The 25,817-nt window shown below is 37.7% G+C and overlaps 1 protein-coding gene and 1 long non-coding RNA gene across 7 annotated transcripts in view; one reads left to right on the top strand and one right to left on the bottom strand.

The window, feature by feature from the left end:
- The first annotated feature begins 2,105 nt into the window (after positions 1-2,105).
- RRAGB (Ras related GTP binding B) lies at positions 2,106-25,817 on the top strand. 3 transcript variants are annotated; one of them, XM_036270929.1, is made up of 11 exons: positions 2,138-2,756; positions 3,640-3,673; positions 6,020-6,119; positions 10,966-11,049; positions 12,962-13,028; positions 14,719-14,941; positions 18,169-18,264; positions 20,330-20,452; positions 23,156-23,247; positions 24,286-24,401; positions 25,297-25,755. In XM_036270929.1, exons 1-11 carry the CDS (start codon positions 2,665-2,667, stop codon positions 25,392-25,394), a joined length of 1,125 nt encoding a protein of 374 aa, XP_036126822.1. In that variant the 5' UTR covers positions 2,138-2,664; the 3' UTR covers positions 25,395-25,755. The 3 variants fall into 3 exon arrangements, with proteins under 3 accessions (XP_036126821.1, XP_036126822.1, XP_036126820.1); XM_036270928.1 differs by lacking the exon at positions 10,966-11,049 and having other exon boundaries at positions 2,106-2,145; positions 25,297-25,817; XM_036270927.1 differs by lacking the exon at positions 10,966-11,049.
- LOC118635900 overlaps positions 14,827-25,817 on the bottom strand; it is a 57,547-nt gene continuing 46,556 nt past the window's right edge. For 2 of the 4 annotated variants that reach the window (XR_004960582.1, XR_004960583.1), the window contains 2 exons: positions 18,771-18,987; positions 14,827-14,938 (listed from right to left, as the gene is read on the bottom strand). This is a non-coding gene — a long non-coding RNA (uncharacterized LOC118635900). Of the gene's footprint in view, positions 14,939-18,770; positions 19,004-20,491; positions 20,607-25,817 lie in introns of those variants that run through there. The other 2 variants (XR_004960581.1, XR_004960584.1) reach the window with 2 other exon arrangements.

The following is a 25,817-nucleotide window of genomic DNA, read 5'->3' as shown; positions in this document are numbered from 1 at the left end:
CCAGATATTATGACAGCTGGAACAAAAACAGCATCAGTAAAAATAGGAAGGAACAGACAAATTGTAGAAAAGGACTATTGAGAAATACAGAACTCTTAGTGCATAACTCTCTCCAAACCTCTGCAATAGGAAACTTGTCATGCCCCTAGGATGACCCTCAGCTCCCCATTGATCCCAACCTTTCATTAAAATACTTGTCTCTGCAAGGAGAATTTACTGTTTGTTCTAGTCTGATTGCAAGTCCCTGACCTAGAGCATTTGATAAAAAGGGCTTACAATTGTGAATATGTATATCTTATAATTCAGAAGTGTCGTTCTCAAGGGCCTGAGAATCATTCCCTTAAAATGTAATCATCAGTATCTATGGGAAGATTCACTCCTATTTTTTTTTTCTTCTCTTTGGTGGTATGTGCCCCTAGTCGGAACCGAACCCTGGACTCTCTGGTCTGCAGGCCGATGCTCAACTGCTGAGCCAAACTGGCCAGGGCTCACTCCTGACTTTGACAGCTAGCAGATACAGCTGGTTTAATCACATTTACAATGACCAACCTTTTGTAATATTTCATTTCTCTGCCTCTACTGATTCCTAGCCCTCCCCCCTCCCTCATTGTCCCTTTAAAATGCCCAATTATCTCTGCACAAATTAGAATGGAGCTCAGCTGTTTCCCTGTCAATAGTTATTGAATAAAATCTGTTTTCAGTGCTTTAACTCAGGCTGTGTTTATCTTTGACACTAATCATCACTTAATCTCACTGTTTTGTATAGAGGGCAATCAATCTAATGTGACTTCTTCGTTTGGGACTTAGGGTCTTTCACCACTCAGAAAAGAACCGAAGCTGGTTTGGAGGCAGCTGGTGGGGAGAAGGAAGGTGATTAGTGAGTGATAGGGCTAAGGAATCCCTTGATCAGAATAGAATGAATTTTTCTCAAGGCATAGTTGTGAGAAGGGATAGATTAGGATGGCAAATAGGGAAGTCTGGGAGCAGAAAGCACCATGTTCTTGTCTAGTTTCCCTTCTCTTCCCTCCCTTCCTTCCTTCCCTCCTTTCCTTCATTTTCTTTCTTAACAAGTAATACATACATGTGGTTTAAATATATATGCATAATTTCACTATATGTACTATATATATTTATATAAATATATTTAATATATACACATTTATATACACTAAATATACAAAAAGGCTTAAGATGAAAGGCAAGAGTACCCTAATTTCCTATCCCTTGCCCTTCTCCAGAAGCAACCCCTTTGAACTCTTTAAAAAAAAATTTTTTATCCTCCCGGGAGGACATTTTTGAATTTATCTTCAGACAGAGTGGGAGGGATAGAGAAACATTGATGTGAGAAAGTGGTTGCTACCCACAGGACCCCAACCGTGGCAGGGACAAACAGCAACTGAGGCACATGCCCTTAGAGGAACCGAACCCAGGACTCTCTGGTCCTGAAGGCTCCAACCAATGAGCCAAACCAGCCAGGGCCTCTTTGAACTCTTTTTGGCCATTTTTTTCTAGTGGTCTCATTATCTAAATATATACCTATCAGTAGTCTTTCATCATCAATTTTAGACTTTATTAACTTTTTTCTATGGTATAGGAAAATTTATTTCCCTTCCAGTTTTGAACAAGTGTGTCCTAAAATCCCTGATGAACCACTGGTCCCAACAATAACTTTTATTGAGCGCCATATGGTAGACACAGTTGTAATCAGTTTAAATGGTATTAACTCACGTAATGACAAGCTCGGTTACAGGGACTAATAATAAAAGAAGGAAGATAGAAACTTAAAAAACAGAAAGATAAAGACAATACTGGGCCTTCCCCACCACCACCGTTAAGGGTGAAAAGGCAGTGAAAAAACAAAGCTATCTCTGAGGCACTGAAATAACAACCATCGCCTTTAAATCTTCGCGTTGGGCAGGTGAGCCCTGGTGAGCCCCCCAGGAAAGCGCCAGCCTGGTCCCACGGAACCCCGGCACAGACAGAGCCAGGGCCACGTGACAGCGACAGGCGGCAGTCTGTCTTTCTCCGTGCAGTCTCTATGGTATTCTTCCCAGCCCCCGCCCCTTTGGTAGCGGCCGTCACGTGACAAACTCTGGGTTTACGGCAGGTGCCCACGTGATCCTGGTCTGCAGTCGGGTGGCTGCGGTGAGGTACCTGGGCTCCTGAAGGGCGGGCGATTAGGTCGTAAACGTCGTCGCCGGCGGACTCTCTCAGTCGGGCCGGCTCAGGAACAACGACCTGGCTGAGGCGTTCATCGCTTAGTGCCTACACGGGTCTGCTCTTTCTGCCACCTCTGCCTTCGCCGTCCCCACCTCTTTGCGGGTGAAGTCACCTTTGGGTTTCGAGACCTTGGGGCGTGAGGCCCCAGATCGAGACCACCCCCCCCTTTTTCCTCTCACCCTCCCACCCTGCATTTCGTCCTTTGCACCACCGAATCACTTAGCCATTGAGCCGGCCAGCTCGGCCCTGCCTCGAGGCCAAGTTGGAGGTGGTAAAGGTAACCGTGGGGAAAGCAGCCCCCCAGTGGACAAAGGCGAAGGCAAGAATAGAGCGGGCCTAAGGGCCGCAGGCGTTGAGAATAGGCGGCTGAGGGGGTGAACAAGGAAAAAAAAGAAAGAAAAAGTACTGCAGCTTTAGAAGGGACTGGCAAGGACTTGTTGCACAATGGAAGAATCTGACTCTGAGAAAAAGATGGAGAAAGAGAATCTGGGGCCGAGAATGGATCCTCCTATAGGGGAACCGGAAGGATCGCTTGGGTGGGTGAAGGATATTATGCCAAACTTGAAAGGGGGTGTGGGTGTGGGTGGGGCTTCTAACTGAAGAGAGTTTTGTGAATTAGAACACCCCACCCACGATAACTTCCTTCTATTTACCAGTGAGGTTGATTGATATCATGCTTTTGGCGACAGGTAAACTGTAAAGATGACTGGTTGGTAACCGGGCCAAAACAACCCTTGAGACAGAAAAGGACAGGCCTAATACCAGCCCTAGGAGGTGTGTTCTAAATGAGGTGACAGTTCAGAATTGCTTTGAATTATCAATAAAGGAGATTTGGCATCATCATATGGAGGACACAAAAAATAAAAACAGGGTTGGTATTTCCTGGGCAGAGATCAGTAGCTTGAGAGTGCTTTCTGTGTCAATTTGTATCTAAAACTGAATCTTATATTTTATATGCTTTGTGCCTGTAATGAGTGGAAATATGACTTGGAAGGACAGCTGAGGGGCTGAAGATGCCCCCAGATTTTTAAAATAGGAAGCTGGCTTAAAAAACAGAGGACATTTAAATATGACAACATTGTTTGGTTTGTTAAAGCACTTTTATATGTTACTTTGATAAAAAGATTTTTTAAGATTATGAAAAATTGAATCTTGAATTTTAATGGCTCATTTATATTCCTAAATAAATGTAACTAGGAGCTAACTCCTGAGCATGTAATTAGGGGATAGGGAGCATAAACCTAGTTTTATAATTTAAGAAAATGAGGGCCAGGGCCTCTACTCAACTGAAGTCCCACACAGCTGCACTCAGCTGTTGTGCTAAATATATTCTTTTGCATCTCTGTATTTTATTTGTATTTAATTCCAATTTCTAAGGCAATTGGATTATGGAAACTGTCTTTTGGTTTATACCTGCAGGTGGGCACTGCCAAATACAGCTATGAAGAAAAAGGTAAGATGCGTTAGGTACATCAAAAACATGAAGGTAAAGGTAAGAAGTTACTATTCAGAAAATGTATTTGTGGTTGTGTGTATAGATATATAGATATATAGATATAGATATAGATATATACCATTTTTCCTGGACTGTTACAGAAACTTTCTAGGTATTTTTCCTGACTCTTGTCCCTTTCTTTGTTACTTGATTTAATTTTTCTAATACATAAATCTAACTCGATCATTCACATACTTAATCTTTTGTAACTTCCCAAAGCCCGTAGAATAAAATCCAAATGACTTCATGACATAGAATGCTCTTTAAAAATTTATTTCTCACTAAACCATCTGCCACACCTGTTCAGCTTATCATAGCCATATATAATTTGTTTTTCTCCACATTTACAAATTAATTTGCATTTTGTGCAAGCCATACACACAACAGTACACAGGCCTCTGACTGCACATTTATATTGAACCCAACTCAAATGTTACTACTGTAGGGTCTTGTATGAGTTCCCCGGGTAGAATTGAATGCTCTTTACCTTGTGCTCTATGGTACCCACCTTGGGGTTTAGGCAGAATCCTTAAGAGCACAGCTCCGAAGCAGATTTCTGAACCTCTTGGGCTTTTATGTTCTTCATTTGTAAAATGGTGATAATATTAACCATTTCATAGGGTTGTGAGGAAGTTTAAATGAGCGAATACATGTAGAGTACTTAGATCAGTACCTAACACAGTCTTGGTAAATCTTTCATAAACAATTAAGGTAATATTTCTTAAAAAAAAAAAAAGAAATGTATTATATTTAGGCTTAAAATCACCTATATAAAACACTCCAGTTTGCTAAGGGAATGTTCTTAATGAGCCTGTCTAAAGTTGCTATCAACAAGGATGTGTAAAAATACCAGAAATTTATACATGAATAAGAATAAAAACAAAACATTTTTTGTAACAACTTTACTCTGGCTCATCAGTAACATTTCCTTAGTGTGATAAAGTTATGTAACTACAACTAGATTAAATTGAGTTTGAATGCAGTAAACTTTCATTATTAATACTCCCTATATTTATAATTAGAAAATGTTATACATTATTTTAGGATTTAAGATAGAGCATGTACCACCACCACCCTTCATTTGAAAAGCAAGGTAATTGGAACAACGTAATTTGAAAAGACTTAGAATTCACTTTATCCAGTTCCCTCCTAGTGCAAGAATTTATAACATCTTTAACAGGTGTTTTTCTGTCTTCATTATGCTGACATTGACAGGAAGGCTATTCATCATCATAAAGCCAACCTTTCCATTGGATAATTCTCATTGTTAATAACTTGCTTGTGTTATACCTTTGTTTTGATAGCTTGTTCATTCATTTGATGAACATATTTTGAGCATCTGTTATGTGTTAGACACTGGAGATACAAAGGGGATTCTCTCTGCCTTTCAGGAGCTCAACCCCCCCCAAAAAAATGGATAACAGCAATGCATATGGTCTTTGCAGTGCTATAAGAGTGTCATGGAAGGGCAGAGGTGAGACATACCTAAGCCAACCTAGGGCATTGGGGTCAGAGAAGCTTTTTGAGGAGATGATTACTGAACCAAGTTTTGAAGTATGAGTGGAGCTTAGCTGAAGAAAGAAAGGGAATGGAAAGTTACTGGTAGAGAATGCCACGTGAAACAGAGACATAGAGCAGGGGTCCCTAGAGATCTGGGAGCAATCAAAGGAACTACAAGCGGTATGGCTGGACAATAAAAGTCCCAGACCAGGAGGGTCAGAAGATGAAGGCTGAGAAGTAAATAAGCCAGATCAAGAAGGGTGTTATATACAGTTTAAGAACTTGATTCTGTAGGCCATGGGACACTTTTGAAAAGAAAAAGAAACAGAGTAATTAATGGAACAAAATCATAGAAGTAAGGGGAAAGGGTAAGATCAGTAGCAGAGATGGAAAGGTTGACCTTGAGCAGGAGGAAAAACTTTCAGCTATACTAAAATCTGCCCTGTAGTTCAGTACATAAAACATTAGATTACGGGAGATCAGGGTTCAGTTTCCTCTCAAGTTGGTAGGTCTCTAACATGTTTTTGAATATATGATAGTGTATACTAATAGCATAATAAATTCACTGCAGTTCTATTGCGAAGAAGATGTGTGACTCATGACATCTAAGCACCTGGACTCTGGAATTCTAGGTATCTCTGCCTTTATTGTTCTTGGAGAAATTAGTTATCAGTATCTGCACCAGGTTGTTGGTACTGTCATTTCATTAAAACATTAAATACAGGAGAGAAATAGTTCCCTTTAGACTTGATTTGCTTTAGATTGCTAATTTCTTTTCATTCTTTTTTCCCACTTTGTTCTTAGGTGCTATTGATGGGTAAAAGTGGGTCTGGTAAGACCAGCATGAGATCTATTATCTTTGCAAATTACATTGCCAGAGACACACGTCGACTTGGTGCAACAAGTAAGATGTTTTATCTTATTGTAAAATCAGGTGATCTTAACTATTAATGATCTGCATAACACACTTGGTTGCAGTAACTTGGGGATGCAGAGGTTGAAAGATTTGTTTGCAGCATGTTTTCCCTTTTTTCATTTCTTCTCAGAGGTGTGGCCTAATTCTGGTTACTACTGCTTGCTCTCTTTGGGTGGTTCTTTCTTTTCTAGGTTGCTTACCAAGTGGGATGCCCTTGCCCAAGTTCTTTTTTATCCTGCTCTTTCTTAAATAAGCATAGGGACCCTTTTGTTTGTTTGTTTGTTTTGGGGGGGGGTGTTTGTTTTTAACTTGTTATATAAAAGGAAATTAATTGGTAGGTATTAACAAGCATGACAATAAAATCGCCTAAGATTTTTAAAAGCAGTAGTTAGTCCTAGTCTTCATTAAAAGATAAATTGCTGGGGACAGGGAGTTGTGAGAGGGAGGTTAACCTAATCTGTACTCTGCTGCTTCTTTTCCTGGATACACATTGATGTTCTCATTGGAGTTCCAGCTTTGACTTGAGAAATGTTTCATTTGCCCTTTATGGTTTGAATGTTAAATCTGGCTTCTTAGTATAGGCTAACTGGGCTGCCAGTGGATCCATGCTCCTGAGAGACCCGTTTTGTTTCTAGGCTAAAGTGCCATTTCATTTTGCAGCATCCAAGCATTTCTGGATTCTGCTTTTGTCCTTGGCCTCTAGGTGATGGAACCATTGCCCTTATCTGGCTTTTAAAGATTTCCTGATCTGGGTTTCAAGTATCCCGAACACTTTCAGGGACAAGTCTCCCACTGTTTCATAAGGTATGGCACTCTGGTTTCAAGAACAACAAACATTTTAAAAACACCTTATGTTCCAGATGCTGGGATACAAAGGAGAAGGAAACCATTTCTGTTTTAAAGTACAGTACTGGGAGACTAGTCTAGACTCTCAACTGGAGCAGCTCTAATGGTTAGAAAGCTATTTCTTAGTTACAGCCCCAAGTCTATTTTCCTTTATTTTTGTTAGCTGGTCCCCTTTCCACTCTCTTGGGCCTCTACAAATATTTGAGTATGATTAATGTCTCAGTCTATCCTAGCCATCTCTTACCATCCAAGTCTTATCTTTCTTACATTAAACATCTCTAGTTCTTCCATCTGTTCCTCATTTGACATCATTTAGAATTTTTAAGGACTTATTTGAACACGTCTACATTTTTCTTTTTTAATCCTCACTCGAAGATATTTTTCCATTGATTTTCAGGAAGAGTGGGAGGGAGGAAAAGAGGGAGGGAGAGAGAAAGAGAGAGAAACATTGATGCGAGAGAGACACATCAATTGGTTGTCTCCTGCATGACCTCAACCAGGGCAGGGAATTGAACTGCAACCAAGGTATGTGCCCTTGACTGGAATTAAACCTGTAACTCTTTGCTCCTTGGGCCTATGCTCTAACCGCCGAGCCACATTGGTCAGGGCTACATTTTTCTTAAATGTGCTGAGACTTGAATGTCAGGGCGGAGTAGGACTATTACATTATCTTGTTCTGAGCAGCACAGTGTAGCTCTCTCTTTGTGGAGTGACTTTCATTACACTGAGTTATACTAAAACACCCAATTTCTTTTAATATATATATATATTATTATTAAAACACATATTCTCCTGATTCTTGTGCAGTTAATATTTTGAACCTAAGAATAAATGCTTATCTCTATTAAATTACTCAGTTTTGTTTGTTTTAGCCCATGACATGTTTCTGAACCCAGTGTTTGTTAACTGTGAAGTCCAGGACAAGTCACTATCTCACTGGGCCTCAGTTTTCTTATCAGTAGGAAAGAAGTTGGATCCTGTTTTTATTTTAGGTACTTATTCTCTCGTCCGACATATTAGCTATTCTTCCTAGCCTTCATTACAGTTTGTACATTGGATAAGCATTTCCTCTAGCTTTCATCTAAGTAGTTCATCAAGCCCTGGCCGGTTTGGCTCAGTGGTTGGAGCGTCGGCTCGTGGTCTGGAGAGACCCGGGTTCGGTTCCCACTAAGGGCATGTACCTTGGTTGCAGTTTGTCCCCAGCTCCAGTTGGGGTTGTGTGGGTGGTGACCACTTGATGTGTCTCTCTCACATTGATGTTTCTCTCTCTCTTTCTCTTTCTCCTTCTCTCCCTCTCTATGAATGCAAAAAGTGTCCTCAGGTGAGGATTAAAACATAAATAAATAAGTAGTTCATAAAAAAGTTTGGTCAAGACACAGGGTCCTTTGGCCTGTCATGCCTCAAGAGACTTCCTTCTGGAAAGTACCTGTCCAATTATTTCCCTGTCTTGATTTGCTAAATTTTAATTTTTCCCTCTTCTTCCAAGTTAAATATCTGAACCCAATAATCATACAGTTTTAGATTAGAGGAAGCTAATATTTATTGTATGTAATTTTACTTACTTTAGTTCTTATATTAACTTCATTTTAATAGATGAAAAAAGTATGACCTAGAAGTTAAACTCACTCAACTTGTAAGCATTAGAACTGGAATGGCAATCTATGCTCCTGCTCTATTTATTATTCTACAGCCACAGTTCCTAGAAGACTTCTTTCTCTTTGTGTTTTAAATTCTGCACATTTTATTGAAGCACCTTTTTTTTTGTAGTCCAATTAATATTATGTACTACCCTAAGCCTAGTAAATAGTCTTGCAATTTAAATTTCAGAACTATTCAAGCTACTTAAAATAGATTTGAAATAATCTAGCAGTAGCATTGAAAAGTTATGAACAGTATGTTGTAAATTATATGACTCCATATACATTAAAGCAGGCCATTTATTCGACACGTGTTTTTCTGGAGCTTCCTGTGTGCCAGGTGCTGTGAATGGGACAGAGCTCTTGCCCTTAAGGATATCTCAAGGGGGACCTTTATGGATAATACTTTGTTAGCAGCTACTGTATTTCCTTAAAGGTAGTAAAAGTTTATTTTAAAATATTGTATTGGCCTTAATGCTTTAGTGTATCATTAGCTAGTTTGTCATTGTTGAAGAAAGGTCTGGGTTCTACTGTTTAACTTACAGTCTCATTAAAAATACATTGATTTTTGCTTGTTATTCCTTTTTGTACAGTTTTTTAATTTTTTTCTTTAAAAGTAGTAAAAGAGTACTTCAAAATATTACATTACCTTTAATGTTTAGTGTTTTCTAGATTGTCATTGATGAAAAAAGTCCAGTTTTATGTTGTTAAACTTAGAGCCTACTTTGTTTTGAAATTTGAAGCAAGGATACAGAATGGTATTATAATTACTTTATTAGGGGGGTGTTAAATGTGTTCGTTGGGAGAGTAAATTTGTTAATAAATTATGGTTATGAAGTATTTTATTCTAAAACACTGTTGACGGCTCTGAGATTTCCTACCTTCTCAAAATTCTGTTCCCTTGGCTTTTATTTAATGCTTTATTACCCTGGTTTTCTTCCTTAATCTTTAACCCTCCCTCCCTCTTTTTTAAAGAATATTTTCTTCTTTCTGCCTCATAAGTGTATGTGATTTCCCAAAGCTCTGTTCTTGGTCTTTGCAGTTGCTCTTATCACAGCAGGACAGGACTACTAGGAGAGCCAGAGGGCCATAAAGGAGACATGCAACTAAAGAGGGAGGCAAAAAGTTGGGGTTAGATCATAAAGTGCCTTATAAGCCATGTCAGGTAGTTTGAACTGAGAGTAGAGGGCAGCCCCTAGAGAATTTTAAACAGAAAAATAACACAGTCATATTTTATTATTGTTATTTTTCAACTTTAATGACAAGAGTATAATACTTGTAAAAAATTCAAATATCATAGAAGTGTAGAAAGTCTATTCCTTTCCTTATTCTTGAGCCTTTTTTCCCTAGGTCTATACAATCGTACATATACAGAGATATACACATACAAGATATGGTTTTTCTTTTTAAAGAAAACTGGAATAAAATCTACATTTTGGAGAGACCATTATATCTATAATATGGAGGATAGATTAGAGGGGAGACAAAGGGTAGAAACAAGTTAGCAAATTAGGAAAGTATTTTAAAAGACAAGGTAAATGTTATGGAGGTTTAACTTGGGTTAGGGTGGTGGTCATAGATAATGGTGAGAAGTAAATGGATTTGTGATATATATATATATATATATATAACAGGTAGAGTCAATAGGACTTGCTGATAGGTTTGGAGGGAATGGTGGAGAAAGAGTGGACTCAAGGATGAAACTAAGGTTTTGGCTAAGGCAACTGGTTAAATTCACTGAGATGGAGAATACTGAGAGAGGAATAGATTTTGTGGGAAGAATAGGGAGATTATGAGTTATATTTGCATACATTAAGTTTGGGATACTTGTGGTTTATTCAAGTGAAGATGTCCAATATATGATTCAGAAAGGGAGGAGAGAAGTCTGTATTAGACATACCTATTTATGAGTTATCAGTATCCAAACGGTAAATAAAATAATATGAGCAGATTAGCTTGCCTAAGAGAAGAATACATAGAAGAGTAGGTGGCCAGAGATGGAGTCCTGAAGAACTCTAACATTTAGGGGACAGAAAGAAGAATAGGAGCCTGTGAAGGAGGATCTGCCAGAGAGGCTGTAGGTGTGACATCAGAGGCCGAGAGAAGAGAATTTTTTGAGAAGAGAGTAGTCAACAGTGTCATACTATAGAAAGTAAGACAAGGACTAAAAAGTCCACCAGATTTGGCAATGGGGCCATTTGGTCACTTAATGAGAACAATATCTGTGATATGGGAATAGAAACCAGATTTTTATTCCATGTGCTCCATATCTAAACAGTCACTGAATCCTGTCACTTCTTTTGTTATTGTCTTTCCCTTTCTCAGTAGCACTTCTTTCCATTTTTTTTTAGTACTAGACCGTTTACATAGTCTTCAAATTAATAGCAGTTTGAGCACCTACTCTCTCGTAGACTCTGTTGGAAATACAAGGACATGTAAGATATGATTCCTTTTCCAAGGAGGGGGAAGTAAAGGGGAGAAGGGAAGTAGTTTGAGCACCTACTACGTGCCAGGCACTTCATGTACAATAACTCCTTTAATCCTCACAGTAATCCTGTGAGGTCAGTAGTATGTCTCCCAGGTTTATAAATAGTAGAAGAAACTTATACTTAGAGGTTAAGTGACTTGTCCAAGGTCACACAGAGAGGTAGAGCTGGTATTTGAATTGAGAACTGTTTGACTCCAATGCCCATTTTAAAAAAACAATGTTTTGCTGCTTATAATCTAGTTTATGAGAATGTAAAATTACACAAAAGTTAGCAGTCAGTTTAAGCAACAGCTTCAAGATAGTCATAGAAGAAACACCACTGTGTGATTGATTGACTATCACATAAATAACAATGGTGATAGTTGCTAGACTTTGAGAAATTTCTAGGATAAGAATTTTTACCTTTCTTCCTTGTGACTTTTAGTGCCTGGCAGAGAGTAGATGCTTAATAAATGTTTGAATGAATTCAGAGGGAGTGATGACGGTAAGTGGGGGTGGCCAGGTAGGGCTTTTAGAGGAGGTGGGATTTTAGTTGGGTCTTAAAAGATGAATCAAACTCTGAAAGAAAGGTGGGGAGGACTTTCTAGGCATATGGACAGAATAGGCAAAGTACAGAGGGAGTGGGAGGAAAGCATAAGGCAGAGGTCGCAAACAGGCAGCCTGTATGCTAGATAAGGCCTGTGGATGTGTTTAGTTTGGCCTGTTTTTTAAAAAATTGGAATTAGTTACCAACATGTAAATGTTTCTGTAAAAATCTGGATTCCCCACTACTATTGAAAAATTTAAATATCTGTTAATCCTGAACCCATGTTCCTGCATGGCAGATGAGCTAGAGCTGAGTAACTGCCACCCACTCCATCGTCCCCTTGAGTAAATGTTTACTCTTCATAAATGATCAACTTGGCTCTTGTACGTTTACTGGCCTGGCCCCTATTAGCAAGTTTGCGACCCCTGATGAGAGGTATGTTGGGGGTTGGGGAGGTAGTGGGATTTGGGAGGAGTATGAATAAACCAAATTGGACTGCAGCAAAAGGCATTATTAATGTGCATCATTGGGGAATGTAAAGGTAGATTGGAAGCCAAATTCTGAAGGACCTTGAATGTCCCCATATAGACATATAGGAGCCATTGAAGGTTTTTTGAATGGGGAGTGATATGTTCAAAGTAGTGTTAAGAAGATGAACCTGGCAATAGCCTATAGGATGAAATAAAGTGGGTAAGGCTTCCTGGTGGAAGGTAATTATGGAGCTATTGTAGTTGTGTAGGCTTGAGAAGGGAAGGATCTTCCTTAATGTTAGTGGCAGGTTGTAAAACAAGAAGATTACAAAGGAATAGCAATGAATTGAATGTGGACAGAGGAGTAGAAAACAACCCCCCCCTCCCCCGCAATGTGAAAATGGTTGGGTCAGTAACCATAATAAGGAAATCAATAGAGGGCGTGAATATGGTTATGTTGTATGTTTTTTGTTTTTTTTTTTTTTTTGGTGTTTACATTTTTTTTGTGTGTGGAGGGCGTTGGTAGGGGCAGGTGGGTCAGGGAAGAGCTATTAAATGGTATATGTCTCTGTCTTACATGTTGAAATTTTAACATTAGTATTATAATTGGAGGTTGTTTCTGCTCTAAGCACTAAACTACTAAAAAGTAAAACGACTTACATGAGAGCTAGTTCTGTAGCTCAGGGTAGTTTGGGTGCCCACCTTGCCACTAAACCACACTACTAAGCTGAAAATCACCTTCTTGTGGCTTTGAGCATTTCACTCCACTTTGGTCCTTCTAAATTCCGGGGCTTAGTGCTTTGCTTATTTTGAATTTAACCTCGCACGGTACAATTACTAGATTTGTCATATTTATCTTCCAGTTGATGTAGAACATTCCCATGTTCGATTTCTGGGAAACCTGGTGTTGAACCTGTGGGACTGTGGTGGGTAAGTACCATCTGATTACTTGTTTGTGAGGCTAGTGGCAGTAAGCATGGCATCTAGTATAGTCAGCATAGAGAATGCACTAGAGTAACTGCCATCCATAATAGATACATTGGATCAAAATTTCTTTAGAATTGGCATTTGATTAAATAAAGATCTCTGACTTTTATGTATTAATTATCTCCAGCAGTCTAAGCAGTATACATAAGACTTGAGCACATATCTTCCTCTGTCAAAGGAGGAGACAGTCTTTTCTTTAATGGCCAACGCAGTTCTGGAATATCCCTTCACAAACAAACATTCACTGTGATTATATGCTGGTGTTACTCCCTACCTTATGACCATTTGCATCTTCGTGTTGAAGCAGCAGTGTGTAGTGTTGTGGTTAGGAGCCTAGGCTCTGGAGTTACATTAGAGTTTATATCTCAGACCTGTTAGTTGTATTATCTTGGATTGATCATTTAAACTCTCTGAGCCACAGTTTCTTCATCTGTACAATGGGGATAATGATGGTGCCAACCCATAGAATTGTTTTGATGATTAAATAAGATGATATATAAAAAGTGCGTAGCCCAGTGCTTCACAAAATAAATAGATATTGTTAACTCAGTGTTTCCTAGCTCCTAGCATAGAACCAGCCATGGAATAGGTGCTCAGTGAGTATTTGTTGAAAAAATAACAAAATAGCCAAATATTCCATATGAAAATGATTCCTTTAATGCTAACGGATCACTTAACACCCTAGCAGATTTCTCCAAAAAATCGTTCCTCATTATCATTGCTTCCGATTCTGTAATCTGTGTAAAGATTAGTCTAAGTCTTTTACTTTTAGGCAATAAGATGTTATTGTCATTTTTACACATAAAGCAGCTGTGGTCCAGTAAGATTATCTATCTCCTAAGGTCATATAGCCATTTCATAATAGCAAAGTGCAGGACTGGAAACTAGGTTCATGATTTTTTTTATAACAAAATTTTGGGTTTTTTTGCTAGGCTTCTGATAATTGAGATCTTCTTGGGAAGCAGCACACAGCCTCAGGAACGAAGAGCAGAATTCTGCTAAAAAGTTATCTTGGAGTCATTTTCATATAGTTTAGAGTATTTGACTAGTTATTCATCAGTAAATATTCACGGGCACCTGTTCTGTGGCGGGGTCTATGCTAAAAGCTGGGAAACAATGGGGAACAGTAACAGACATGTTTCTTGCCTTCATGGAACTTTCTATTTAGGGAAGTGAATGCCATTAATTAAAAGCTCATGCAAATGTGTAATATCACACTTGTAAATATTAAAAAGAAGAGCAGTGTATTGGTATAAGGGCTATGGTGACTAGATTTGTCCATCAGGGAGGTCAGGGATGGTTTTGTGAGGAAGTATGGATTGAACTGAAGTCTGAAGGGACAAGTAGGAGTTGATGAGATGTAGAGGTAGGGCCATATGAGACAATGAACAGCATGTGTAAAGGCCCCTTGGTGAGTAGACCATGGGCCACTAGAACCACGGGCAGGTCAAAGCGTGTTTGGAACACAAGAAGAGGGGCACAGGATGGTGCAAGGCTTAAGAAGTAAGAAGTTGAGGCCAGACTGATTTGCTGTTATTTGCCATTTAATTTGAGGACATAAGATTCTTTCACATAAGATAGATCATAAGTAGAAGTGACTGAACAGAGGACTTGCTTATTTTTTTCCTAATAGGCAGGACACCTTCATGGAAAATTACTTCACTAGCCAACGAGACAACATCTTCCGAAATGTGGAGGTTCTGATTTATGTCTTTGATGTGGAGAGCCGTGAACTGGAAAAGGACATGCACTATTACCAATCATGCCTGGAGGCCATTCTGCAGAACTCTCCAGACGCCAAAATCTTTTGCTTGGTGCACAAAATGGATCTGGTACAGGAGGATCAACGGGACCTGGTAAGAAACAGAAAGGGTGCTACAGCAAACGGTAGACATGCTTTGTAAACTTCTTTTGTAGAGGTATAGGTACATTTGTGCTATTCTTTTTTCAGGGCAAAAAAATCTCCACCTAAGCTTTCAAAATAAAGTTCTGTCATTTTTTTTAATGCTCATAAATGAATTGTTCATGGTAAGGGAAAGATAGTATTCATTTAATAATTTTCAGGTTTAGGTAAGGAATCTGACCATGTAATATCACTAAACAGCCTTTATATAGTTTTAAAATATGTGTGCTTCCCGTTTTACTGTTCTTAGAGCAGGCAGTTACTGTCAAGGCTAGAAGATCCACCAGAGATGAAGTGAGGAAAGGTCACAGCTATCATTAGATTGACTTAGGAAACTGGTATGCACCAGTTCAAGTGCCAGTCACACTGTGGTAGGAATACCAAGTCCCTTATCACTGCACTCATATGGTATATGTATCTTCTTTTCTAGCATGGGAGTTAGTACATGTAAATTTAAACCAGCAGAGACATAGTAGAAAGGGCAAACTCCCAGCTAGCTATGAGACCCCCACCCCCCAAGATTGACAAGTTGCTAATATAGTCTAGCTTTAGTTTGCCCAATATAAAAAAGGAGGATTGGATTTTAAAGTCTAAGTTGAAAGAGAAGATCCTCTATTTCCAAGGATGGACTTGAGGAAAGTAGTTTTAGAATATGCCAGTGATGTAGAAGAATACAATTCCTCTTTGGGTTGGAGCCTAGGAGTCTAAGGATACCTTTTATTTAACTAAAATATTTTTTGGTAATAGCTGTGGTCAGGAATACTTTTTTCCCCATAACTAGTTATTGGATTGCCTCCAGTATTCCAGTATTTGGCTGTGTTTTTGTGTTTCTAGGTTAGCTTATAGGTTTTCAAAAACCACTGGACAGAATTTTGTATTTGATTGATTTATTTTTTATATTTCCTAGGTATTTTTTAAAATTTATTTATTATTGTTACAGATATTTCTTTTTTCCCCCCATTGACACCTTCCTCCCAATCCTGCCCCACCCCAGCATTATTGTCTATGTCCTTGTTTACACATATATGCATAATTGATTTTGAAAACTACTTTGACTATCTAATCTTTTTACTCCCTTCTCCCTTACTAAGTTTTAATTCTGTTTTAGTTCAGCAGAAAATACTGCGTGTAGCCTGGGGATTGAGATTGTGAGGATTTTGTTATTGTTATTCTTGCTATTGTTTGTTTTCTGTTTTGTTTCCTTTAAAAAAATCACTTCATTTCCTGGCCCAATTTGTAATAGAAAAACCTAGAGCATTCCAACAAATGATCTCCTTATGGATTTTTTTAATTCAGATTTTTAGTGATCAACCTATTATTTTCTAAATGCTTATATAAATATCTCCAAAGACACATTAATGTTCTTTGTGGGATTTTAAATTTAGTTAAGAAAGCTATATTCAATTTCATTAAAGATTCAGTCAGACTTGGAAGTTTCAAAGTAAAAATGGCTAGGGTGCTTCCCTAAATATCAATTTCAAGTAAGATACATGTTTCTGTGTATTAATCAGGATTCCTTAAAGAAACAGAACCAATAATAAGTGTGTATGTGTGTGTGTGTAGATAGATACCTAGACAGACAGAGGGAAGGGATGTGGAGAGATTAATTGATTGATGAATTTTAAGGAATTGACTCATAACAATTGTGGAGACTGGCACGTCTGCGATCTTCGGGGCAGGCCTAAAGGCTAAAGGTACAGGGAAGAGTAGATGTTGCAGCTTGAGTCAGAAGACAGTATAGAGGCAGAATTCTCTCTTAAGGCCTTCAACTGATTGCATAAAGCCCACACACATCATGCAGGGGAATCTGCTTTAAGTCTACTGATGTAAATAATCTCATCTAAAAAAAATCTTCACCAACAACATCTTAACTGGTGTTTGACCAAATGTCTGGGTACCGTGGCCTAGCCAAGTTGATACATAAAATTAACTACCATGAGGAGGGGTGGGTTGGGAGGCTTGAGGGGAGATGGGATTGAGAAAAAAGAAAAAAAGAGAGAAAAATGTATACATGCCCCCTCTACACACTCACCCATTCATGGAAAATGTGAAAATATGTGTGTGTGTGGCCCTGGCTGGTTTGGCTCAGCAGTTAGCGCATCAGCCCAAGGACTGAAGAATCACAGGTTCAATTCCAGTCAAAGGGCAATGTACCTGGGTTGCAGGTTCGATCCCCGGCCCCAGTCAGGGTTGTGTGGGAGGCAACCAATTGATGTGTCTCTCTCATATCTGTGTTTCTCTCTCTTTCTCACTCTCTCCTCTTCTCTCTTCCTCTCTCCCCCTCCCTTCTTTCTACTCTCTAAAAATCAATGGAAAAAGATCCTCAGGTGAGGATTAACCAAAAAAAAAAAAAAAAAAAAGAGAGAGAGTTGTGTGTGTGTGTGTGTGTATTTGTATAAATAGATATTTTTCATATGTTTGTGGGCACATACATAGATACATATGATGAATAGATTTTTGTGTGTGGGGGTGTTATATCTATATAACCAAATAAATACAGTCCATACAGAAATAATATATAAGAGTGTGTTCATATATGTATGCATGAGAAAAAGATATCTACAAAGGTTAAAGTATTTTGATTTACAAAGTTTGATATGGGATAGTGATTTTAAAATTATCCAGATTGGGTAAATTAGAATGTTAGATGTATTTTTTTTTAAGACTCCTCTATATGGTACATTTTATTTTTTAAAATATGTTTTCATTGATTTTTTTAAGAGAGAAATGAAGGGGGAAAGAGAGATAGAAACATCAATGTGAGAGAGAAACATTGATCTGCTGCCTCCTGCATGCCCCCTACTGGGGATCAAGCCCACAACTTGGGAATTGCCCTGACCTAGAATTGAACCAGGACCTCTCAGTCCATGGGTCGATGCTCAACCCATTGAGCCACACCAGCTGGGCAATAAATTTTATTTTTTAACATAGTGTTCTTAGTGAGTACTAAGCATAACCACCATGGGCCTGAAAAATTCTAGTAGCTTTTGCACTTTTAGACCTGACCTGAAAATATTTCTGCCATCCTAGTTTCTAAAGTAATGTACTCATTGAAAAATTCCTATGAGGAAAGAGGAAATATGTTCTGTTTAAAACATGCTGAAATAATTATATCTCAGATATTGCAAAGGAAGAGGAGAGCTGTATATCCTGATCAGTATGTTGGACTTTTTAATTCAGATATTTAAAGAACGAGAAGAAGATCTGAGGCGTTTGTCTCGACCATTGGAATGTTCTTGTTTCCGGACATCTATCTGGGATGAAACTCTCTATAAGGTGTGTATATTTCTCTGAATTCTCTCATTTTAGAGCATGAAAAAAGCAAGAAGGGTATTATCAAAACTAGAAGATTTTAAACTCTTAGTCATCTTAGATTGGGGTTGACATACCTACCAACCACACTGAATTAGCCAGTTTGGTTATGATTAATTTGATTGATCTTTATGACAGCTGAGGTTTCACTGGCTGTCATCCATTTTGATCTGTTGTAGTCTCAGTGCTGATTGGAGCTGTGTCTACTATTCAGCTACTTCTATAGGATATATGCTTGCCTGCCTAAGTTTGGATGGCAATAGGCGAACAATATTTAAGGGAGAGATTGGAAAACAGTCTTAGAATGAGACAGATGCCTAGAATTTGGTAGCTTCCACTTTCATGCCAATTGGAGACTAGCATTCTTTTAACCAGAAAGATTGTTCCCATTGCTGGAATGGATACCACACTGCTTGCAGTAGTTGTAGAGGTTACAACAATAGCTGTGTTATGGATAAAGCTGAAATTACCTTATTGGCACATAGGTTCCTTATCCTGCTTCCTCCCTTTCTCCTACTGATCCAGTGATTTGAAAGACTGGCTCCTTGGCGTCCTCCTGTGGTCAGACCTTTCCTTCAGACTGCTTCTGGTATCTATTGACAAGTCTGACTCTGGGTAGGAAAACATCCTTCTCTGTCACTGGTAGCTACAGCCTCAGTATCAACGGCATCCAACAAGTATCTACAACTAGAAGCACAGAAACCTGATTTACCAAGAACAAAACCATTGGACTTTAAAAATAGCCACTGCTTTATTTTTTAAAACTAATTCATTTCCCCCCAATATTATGTTGACCCAGCCTCACTCGAATAACAGATCATTTTTGAGATACCTGTCTAGGAAATACTGTTCTAGATTAATTTGGGACGAATTTCTCTCAAAGCCTTATTCCCATAGAACAGGTAACCGTGAATAAGGATGGACATGACGCACTGATAAGAACCAACTGCGGTGTGAAGGATGGCAATATATAACAGGACCAAAGACAATTGGCTAATCACAACACTGCTGTGAGTGACAATGTCTCTGCTGTGGTTAGCTTTGGTGTCTTCTCCAAGGTAAATTCAGCAGTGACATTAACACCGACCTGGGAACTTGGAACCTGAAACCCCATGCCTAAGTAATAAAACTAATTGGAACAGAGACATGGCACTACTATCTCTTACGTAAATGTTGCATAGAGCTAACTTAAATTCTTATATTAAGTTTTATTCTACAAGCACTCATCACATATATGCTTGATACTGTAGGACACACAAATGACTAAGACCAGGTCCTGCTCTCTAGTAGAGGAGAGAAGAACATTATACACTTTACAAAATTAGAGTGAGATTGAAGGACGTATTATAATGGAATTCAAATAAAAGAGCCTTAAGAGAATAGAGGGAGGGTGTGGTTAATTTCAGCTCATTTCATTAATCATTCTCCTCTAGATGAAGTCAGTTGTAGGCATACACATAGTGTACCATTTTAAATTCAATCATTTATACAGCTGAAAATAAGCCTTTTGGAATGATAATGCCACTAATTTCTCTTGTATGTTATCCCATTGAGGGGAGGGACCATTTGTTTATGTGGCTCTGACATTTTTCACAAAACTGATTCTTAGATGTATGTTAAATATGGCATTATTAGGTTCTGATTTTTAGTGCAGTCTATACTGTTGGATTTAAATATTTGTTGAAGGACAGGATAAGAAGCTTTTTAGCTCAATAGTAGATCAGTTTTCAACTTTTCCTAAGATAACATGATGGAATTAAGTTATTTTTTATTCTTAGTTATCAATGGGAAAAGGTTTCTCCAGCATTTTACAAAAGTGTTTGAAATTTTTAAAAACTCCTAACTGAAGGATTAATATCAAATATTAGTTTTGCTGTCTCATTTGTTTTATATAATATGTGTTATCCGTATTTTGGACTCAATTATCACCATAATTTTCTGTCTATATGTTGTAGTGTACTTACTCATTTTCAAAGGTCTGGGACTGGCTACCTGTTAGTAATATTACACTGTGCTTCTGTTCTGTTAGGCTTGGTCCAGCATTGTTTATCAGCTGATTCCCAATGTTCAGCAGCTAGAAATGAACCTAAGGAATTTTGCTGAAATTATCGAGGCTGATGAAGTGCTTCTATTTGAAAGAGCTACTTTTCTGGTGAGAACTTTCTGCTCTGCAAATATACTTCACACTTACCTTCTTTTATTCAGCAATAGAGAACAACATGTTGCTACTTGCAGGAAGAACCTTCTTTCCTCTTGTCATTATGTTAGCATGCACAGCCTTATTTATAAAGTAGTATTGTCAGTAACTGACCTGGAAGAAACCCTTTGGTTTGTAGCTCGTTAGTAGTTAGTAAAACCTAGATTTTTGTAGGTATGTCTTACTACAGAGTATAGATTATTTCTGAAAATCATTGCTCATTTGTGTTGAAGTATCCCTGTTTCCTATTGAATGTTATTAAGAATTGAGGGTTATTTCCCTTTTGAGGAAACTTGCATCCCACTCCTTTCTCCAAAAGACTGAGTTGAAAACCTTTAACGTGGAACAGATGTAATGGCCAACTCACTGACATAGCTAAGAGTTCAGATGGAGAGGTAGAAGGGAAAAGAGGCATGTTGGTATTTTAATTTTTGTTATAATTTCCACTTAACTATATTGGAACCTACTGTATGTATGGCCCTGAGAGGGGATCAAAAACCAATATTATAAGTAGAATTTTTAAATAACAGTAATAGAAACTAATGTGAAATGTCACAAAGCACTGCATAAATAATTGCTGATTAGCTAAGTAAATGTAACTCTTAAGCTCAGCTGACAATAAATAATTTGTTTCTGAGCTCTGCAGTATTTGGTGATTTTTAGACACACATCTTAATCTTTTTGAGCTTGGTTCCCCTTCTCTAAAATGGAGACAATAGCCCTGGCCGGTTTGGCTCAGCGGTTAGAGTGTTGGCCTGCGGACCAATGAGTTGCGGGTTCTAGTCTGGTCAAGGGCACATACCTCGGCTGCGATTTGTCCCCGGCCCTGATTAGGGTCGTGCGGGAGGCAACCACTCGATGTGTCCCTCTCACATCAGTGTTTCTCTCTGTCGCTCCCACTCTATCTGAATAAAAATGGAAAAATATCCTCGGGCGAGGATTAAAAAAATAAATAAAATACAATGGAGACAATAATATCTATATCATGGTGGTGGTGAGTGACTCAGTTTTGCCTCCTCCTAGAAAATTTTACATCTGTATATTCAGCCTATGGGGAATTCTTGTCTGGTTTGATTACTATCTGAAAGTGTGAGGGAAAGTATTTTTACCTGGTGTGTGTGTCCATTCTGAATAGGTTCTTTTATAAAATAGTGCTCAGAGGTTAGAATAATTTAGTTAAAATATAAAGGGGTTAATTTCCAATATACATAGAGTGCTCATAGAGCTCAACAAAAGGAAGACAAAGAACCTTGTTAAAAAATGGGCAGAGGAACTAAATAGACACCTCTCCAAACAGGACATACAAATGGCCAAGAGACATATGAAGAAATGGTCTACATCACTAATCATCAGAGAGATGCAAATTAAAACAACAATGAGGTATCACCTCACACCTGTCAGAATGGCCGCCATCAACAAATCATCAAACAACAAGTGTTGGTGAGGGTGTGGAGAAAAGGGGACTCTAGTACACTGCTGGTGGGAATGCAGACTGGTGCAGCCACTATGGAAAACAGTATAGTGTTGCCTTACAAAATTAAAAATTGAACTGCCAGTTGACCCAATGATCCCACTTCTAGGAATATACCCTAAGAAGCCTGAAACACCAATCAGAAAGAATATATGTACCCCCATGTTTGTAGCAGCACTATTTACAATAGCTAACATCTGGAAACAGCTCAAATGTCCATCAGTAGACAAATGGATAAAAAAGCAGTGGTACATATACACAATGGAGTACTATGCAGCTGTAAGAAAGAAAGATCTCTTATCCTTAGAGACGACATGGAGGGACCTGGAGAGTATTATCCTAAGCGAAACAAGCCAAGCAGAGAAAGACAAATATCACATGATCTCACTTATTTGTGGAATATAATGAACATAACAGTCTGAGGAACGCGGTAGTCCCAGAGACGTGGAAGTGGGGTACAGACTGACAATACCCAGAAGAGGAGGTGGGGGGAGATAAACCACAGAACTTATATGCATGTATGCATGAACAGTGGACATGGACGACAAAGTTGAGGACAGGGTGAGAAGGGTTGGGGAGGGGGTTACCAGTAGGGGAAAAAGGAGAAACATTTGTAACAAACATAATTAAATAAAAATAAAAATAAAAAAGAATATAAAAAAGATTTTTGAATAAAATACCAAAAGCCCTTGATTATAGGCTTTAGTAAAATTAAATACATTAAATGTATCTCAAGGACAGCTAAGAATTTTTATTTTTCCTTTTTGATTTGTACTGTTTTTTTTTAAAACCATCCTGTGAAATATTGAAATAAGATTAATATTTAATAATTAAAGTAAGTGATAAGGAACAGAAACAAACCAAAATAGATAATACTTAAATGATCTAATAAAATTATAACCAAACGGTACTGGATAGGTCATCCATAAGGATGTTGAAATTATGCATGATGGTGGCAGCATATGGGACTGGAAAACAGATAATAAGCCAGGTGCCAAGTCTGCCCTGAAAATCAGGTGACCAAGAGACGGACAGACACCTGCCTAGAGGAGTAGCTGTGGGTGATATGACTACATTACATAGATCTAAGGGGGGAAAAAAGGAGAAACATCGGTAACAAAAATAAATTAATAAAAATTGCAAAAAAGTAAAATGAAATAAATAAAGGGCATTATTCTTTTTCATAGGTGATTTCTCACTATCAGTGTAAAGAGCAGCGTGATGCCCACCGATTTGAGAAAATCAGCAACATTATTAAGCAGTTTAAGCTGAGCTGCAGGTAAGAAATCTTGTGTGATCTATTTCTCTCTGGAAAAAAATTATTGTTATTTTTGAGAGGTTTAAATAACTATAGTGGACTACACTTCTATATCCAGAATAGTACCTTCAATTCAAAAGAAAGCTAGACTCTAAGGGAGCCTACAGAGATGAATGAAAACTCATTGTCCTTTAATGTAAACTCAAGTGATACAGAAGAAGCATATGAAAAATATCTGAGCAGAGTACCCTTTTTAGATGTTTGATCCTGTTTGGGAAAAAATAAAAAATGTTCAAGAGAGTTTTGAAAAAGAAGAAAGAAGGGTAATTTACCCTACCAAATACCAAGATTTTTTATAAAACTATAGTAATTAAAATAGGGTGGTACTGATTCAAGAATGGTACAAAATAGAGTCTAGCAATGTCTAATCATGTTGTCTCAGCTTTGATTAAATACATCTTGAGTCTTAGCATTGTGAATATAGGAAATGGAATGGCTGAACATCATAATTTAATAAATATTTAAGAATCTAAATTCTTATACTGGTAAAGACTTTGATACCCAGACAATAGAATAGGTATAAGTTTACTCCTTTTATTCCTTAGCATAAAAGGTATAATGCTAATATTTTTAAGAAGAAATATGGAATGACATGCAAATATAATTACCTTGTTTGTTTTCAAAGAAATGGGATTATTTATTGAATTTCGATGTAACTAAAATTCTAAAGTTAATCTTAGTGATAGAGGAATTTCAACTTAAACAGCTTCTTAAATATGAGAGAAATCTTTTATAACATGATTTTTAACGTGGACCTAAGTCTAAACCCACTTTCATTTCACAGTCAATATCAAGTCCTGTCTTTCTAAGTCACTTTCCAAAACATGTTAAATTCAGCATTAGAGTTTCCTTGGAAAACAAAGTGCAGTTTGTGATTAACTGTCTCAAGGAAGTGGTAAATTGAGGTATAATGCTATGAAAATGTTTAACCTAAAAGATAAGCATTTCTTATATTGCTATTATTTTATGTTCTTTATTCTTTTCTCTTTTCTCCTATAGCAAGCTGGCTGCCTCTTTCCAGAGCATGGAAGTCAGGAACTCTAACTTTGCTGCTTTCATTGATATCTTTACATCCAACACTTATGTAATGGTTGTGATGTCTGATCCTTCCATTCGTAAGTTTAAATTTAGCCAATATAGGTTCAAAGACACATATTCTGTAAACTAATTGCCCTAGAGGTAGTACTTTATTAGATACTGAAAATCTATTTTGTAGTGAGGATTGTTGCACAACAGTGTGAATGTACTTAAGGCCACTGACCTATACATTTAAAAATGGTTAAAATGGTAAATTTCTTGCCATGTATGTTGTACCACAAAAACTATCTTAGTACTAGTAATAAATATTTTTTCTATTTAATAAACATATTTTGAAGCTTAAAAATAATTTAGGCTCTAGGGTATTATGTATTCTTCTTGGGAACTTCAAAAATCAAAAAGATCTAGGGATTTTCAAGAAAAGAGAGCTCAATTGTATGATTAATGCCCTATATGGTATAGATTTTTAAAAGACTAGTCAATTTAAGCTCTAAACTATTAAATATTGAACTGTTTTATATGTCATATATTTCTAAGTATCATATTCCCATATTTGTGTTACGGGCATAAAAGGGAGGTATTTGGTGCTTTCATGCCGAAATCTCAGCCATTGAAATAAAGGTTTAGTAGTATTTCCAGGATGTTCCCAGAAGTTTAAATTATCTGATTCACAGGCTTTTTCTACCTTAGGTTAATATTAAAATGTAAGATAATGGGTTTTATACTATTAGCCCCCAAATAAAAGATTTTGAAAATTTATATTGGAAATTTTGTGTTTAGATTAAAAAACACATCTGCTTTTTCAGAAAAACTAAACCCTGGCTAACTTGGGGCCTCCTATTCCTGTATGTTATCTGTGATATACTATGTTGAGGGATTTGGCTGTCTTTTGTTTGTTTGTTTTACTAGTCAGACATTCCTTTGGCTGCCTGTACTTATTTTGTTGGTTATCTCCCCCACCCCTGCCCTCAGCTTCTGCAGCTACTCTGATCAACATCCGCAATGCCAGGAAACACTTTGAAAAACTGGAAAGAGTGGATGGACCAAAGCAGTGTCTTCTCATGCGCTAAACATTGCCACATGTTGCTTCAGGAAATTATTGAAATACTGTTTCTTAATCTTAATGTTGTATTCGTATATGTAGGCTCTGAAATGTGATGCTTACCACTTCTGTATTTCTTCCCTACTTCCCAGTCTTAACATTTAACCCTGAATGCTATTGACTCAAATAGCCAGTGAGAAATTAGAAGATGAACTTTCCATGAAATTGGTCTGACATAGAAGTAGGTCATATGTAAATGTTCTGATAATAAGGTTCTAATACTGTGTTCTGATAACTTTGTTTCAATAGCTGTGTGTGCCAAAGCCTCTTCCAGCATTATCTTGTATTCCTTATCAGATAGTAACCTAGAAGTGTGGGATATTACTGTCTCTCAGCATGCAGTAAAAATAGTCCTTAACTCCGATTGTAAATAAACTTTTGCTGTTAGGGA

Source organism: Molossus molossus, unplaced genomic scaffold (assembly GCF_014108415.1).
Source record: "Molossus molossus isolate mMolMol1 unplaced genomic scaffold, mMolMol1.p scaffold_m16_p_2, whole genome shotgun sequence".
NCBI classification, from domain to species: Eukaryota; Metazoa; Chordata; class Mammalia; order Chiroptera; family Molossidae; genus Molossus; species Molossus molossus.
The sequence above is the reverse complement of the archived record's forward strand: the minus strand, read 5'-3'. Positions and strand labels throughout refer to the sequence as shown.

Excerpts from the sequence above, each read along its gene's own strand:
- RRAGB (XM_036270929.1), top strand. The coding sequence starts at position 2,665 with ATGGAAGAATCTGACTCTGAGAAAAAGATGGAGAAAGAGAATCTGGGG. Across the intron at positions 20,453-23,155 it reads TTGAAAGAGCTACTTTTCTG|GTGATTTCTCACTATCAGTG; the intron begins GTGAGAACTTTC and ends TCTTTTTCATAG. Across the intron at positions 24,402-25,296 it reads GATGTCTGATCCTTCCATTC|CTTCTGCAGCTACTCTGATC; the intron begins GTAAGTTTAAAT and ends CCCTGCCCTCAG.